Below are 3,018 nucleotides of genomic sequence, written 5' to 3'. Positions count from 1 at the left end.
CGTTACTGATACAACGGATCCGGTTGTATTATCTTTAACATAGCCAAGACGGATCCGTCATGAACTCCACTGAAAGTCAATGGGGGACGGATTTGTTTTATATTGTGTCAGATTGTGTCAGAGAAATCGGATCGGTCCCCATAGACTTGAATTGTGGGTTATGATGGATCTGTCTTGCTCCGCATCCCAGGACGGAAATCAAACTGCAGCATGCAGTGACTACTGAAGGAAATTGGTGACACTGGATTTTATTTAGGGGTATCCGAGTACTGGTGGCTGGATACTAATGCATCCCACACTTTTCAGATTTTTATTTACTAAAAATGTTGAAAACTATGTGTCATTTTCTTTTCACTTCAAACAAACTTGCTGCTTTGTGTTGGTCTGTCATATAAAATCCCCCAAAATACATTTAAGTTTAGGATTATAACGTGAAAAAAGTTCAAGGGGTATCATTAGCTCAAGTCAGAATAATGGAGTGAAAAAGTCACAAATTTTTGCGCAATCACTAAAAATGCGCAAAAATTTGCGACTTTTTTCTGCTCTGCACTATGCTCGCCAGTTTTCTGAAAGTGGGCGTGTTTTCATGTAAATTAATCTCTAGACAGATTTACTATTGCAACTATTTAAAAAGTCGCAAAAAAGTCGCAAAAAATTGCGCAATTTCACTCCAGTGAGGACCATGCTTATCTTATGAGACTTTTTAATAGAACAAGCGACTTTTTCGTAAAGATGTGCGACTTTTGTAAAGCTGACGTATAAACTGCTACTGTCAAACCACATTTATTACAGTCTTAAAGGGCCGTTCATAATTCTGACTTGGCTAAAACTGACTTTAGCCATATGTGAAAGTGGAGTGATAAATCTGGCCCTGTATGTTTAGGTATCGAGTAATCACATATCAGAGTCAGATATCAAAGCCAGATGTCAAGGGCAGATATCAGAGTCAGATATCACAGTCAGGTTTCAGAGTCAGCGGTCATAGTGACATATCAGGGAAAGTAACTTGCCTCAAACTGACATTATTCAGATATTTGACTATGATATCTGATCATATCCTAAAATAAACACTTCTCAACTAAAGACGGGACTAGGTATTCTGCAGCCTGTGAATGTAAATGAGAGTGCTCTCCATCACTAACAGCAAGCTAATATCTTTAAAATGGTGAGGAATTGAAGCACAAAGTATATTAGAAAGGCAAAGCTTTATTAGTCCTAAAGACCCTATCAGTTGAAATTGAATCACTGCACCCCGCTGTCCTTAAGAGTCCATCACATGTAGACAACAGGATAGGAGATGGAGGTTGCTAGACATCATATGGAGACCTTATCTTTCGTATACATAATCATATGTTGTTATATTTTCTGTAGAAGAAAGTTTGGTGGTGCCTATATCCGCTCCTTTCTCTTTTCCATTCGGAATTTACCTATTGACAAAAGGTATGGCAAATGGTGTAGGAATTACAATATTTTGCCCTTCAATTTCTTGGTTTAATGTTAATATATTTTTTATTGTTTCTAGGTAAAAATGGCAGTGAAACAAACATATCTCAGACAGCTCAAGCCTATCTCAGTGGTCAGTGGATGACTAGGTTCATACCGTCAGTATACACCCTGGTATTCATGGTGGCGCTCCCTTTAAATGTAATGGCAATCTTTATATTCCTCATCAAGATAAAAGTCAGGAGACCAGCGGTGGTGTACATGCTGAACCTGGCCATCGCTGATGTGCTCTTTGTTATTTTTCTCCCTTTTACCATAATATATAGATTCTTTGGGAATGATTGGTTCTTTGGAGACGTAATTTGCCGTCTGGTCACGGCAGCATTTCACTGTAATATGTACAGCTCCGTCCTGCTCATGACCTGCATCAGTGTGGACAGGTTCCTGGCTGTGGTCTACCCAATACAGTCTCTGTACTGGCGGACAACAACCCGGGCATGGATGGCCTGTATACTTACTTGGATTCTGGCCATTTCAAGCACTGTGCCTCTGCTCATAACTCAGCAAACATATCATATTAAGACTTTGAACATTACAACCTGTTATGATGTGCTGCCTGCGGAACTTCTTCGCGGTTTTTATGCTTACTACTTTACCACTTATATCTCACTCTTATTCTTCTTACCTTTAATTATCACAACCTTCTGCTACATAGGTGTCATCAGAAAACTGAGTTCTACAGCAATAGTCAGCACGTTCAGTAGATCTCGAGCTGTGGTCCTCACTGTGACCGTGCTATGTGTCTTTGTACTTGGCTTTGGGCCAGCCAACATCATCTTTTTCTTTCACAATCTGAGTTTTTATAAACAACCAAGTGAAATGTTGTATGTAATGTATATTGTGTGTGTCTGCATCAGTAGCATCAGTTGCTGTCTTGATCCTCTTATCTATTGCTATGGATTCTCAAAGTGCCAGACGTACCTACAGAGTTTAATGTGCTGCAAAACAGAGAGTGGTTCAGAGGGAGAACGAACCTATAGAAGTAAATGTACATAAAGAAAGATGGCAGAATGGCAATTTCCAAGTCTGGAAATACGTTAAAGTATCACTGTCTTACTGATGCACTGGTATCACACACCGGAGGTGCTGCATGCCTTAAATAGGAATAGCCCTAATGTTTGCTGGAGACACTCATCCAACGGGGCTTCCATATATCACATTTTCTGGACATGTCCCCTGGTAATACCCTTTTGGAGGATGGTAGCTTCTGTACTGCAGGATGTTTTAGGGCATTCAGTGAGATGGGATCCCCTTTCATACTTGTTGAATGTCCCACTTAGGGATATGAGGGGTTGCAACTCTGGGCTGCTCCTGCATCTTCTCTGCAGCGAAGGGTTTGATAGCCCTCTTTTGGAAAAGAACCACTCCCCCATCTAAGGCGGATTATTACTCCCGTATCCAGGATATTTGCTCTTTAGAATATTATACGGCTTTGTCGCGGGGAACTGTGGAAAAGTTCCTACGGACTTGGTCCTGTTGGGATCTCCACCACGAAGAGCTCCGCTTATAATGAGG

At 40.7% G+C, this 3,018-nt stretch overlaps 1 protein-coding gene across 1 annotated transcript; it reads left to right on the top strand.

Moving 5' to 3' along the window:
- Positions 1-1,548: 1,548 nt before the first annotated feature.
- LOC122929461 (proteinase-activated receptor 1-like) lies at positions 1,549-2,499 on the top strand. The gene has a single exon (XM_044283050.1). The coding sequence runs from the start codon at positions 1,585-1,587 to the stop codon at positions 2,497-2,499; it is 915 nt and encodes a 304-aa protein (XP_044138985.1). The 5' UTR covers positions 1,549-1,584.
- Positions 2,500-3,018: the final 519 nt, after the last annotated feature.

This window comes from Bufo gargarizans, chromosome 1 (assembly GCF_014858855.1).
Source record: "Bufo gargarizans isolate SCDJY-AF-19 chromosome 1, ASM1485885v1, whole genome shotgun sequence".
In the NCBI taxonomy this organism is placed as follows: domain Eukaryota; kingdom Metazoa; phylum Chordata; class Amphibia; order Anura; family Bufonidae; genus Bufo; species Bufo gargarizans.
This window is presented reverse-complemented; position numbering and strand designations above follow the sequence as displayed.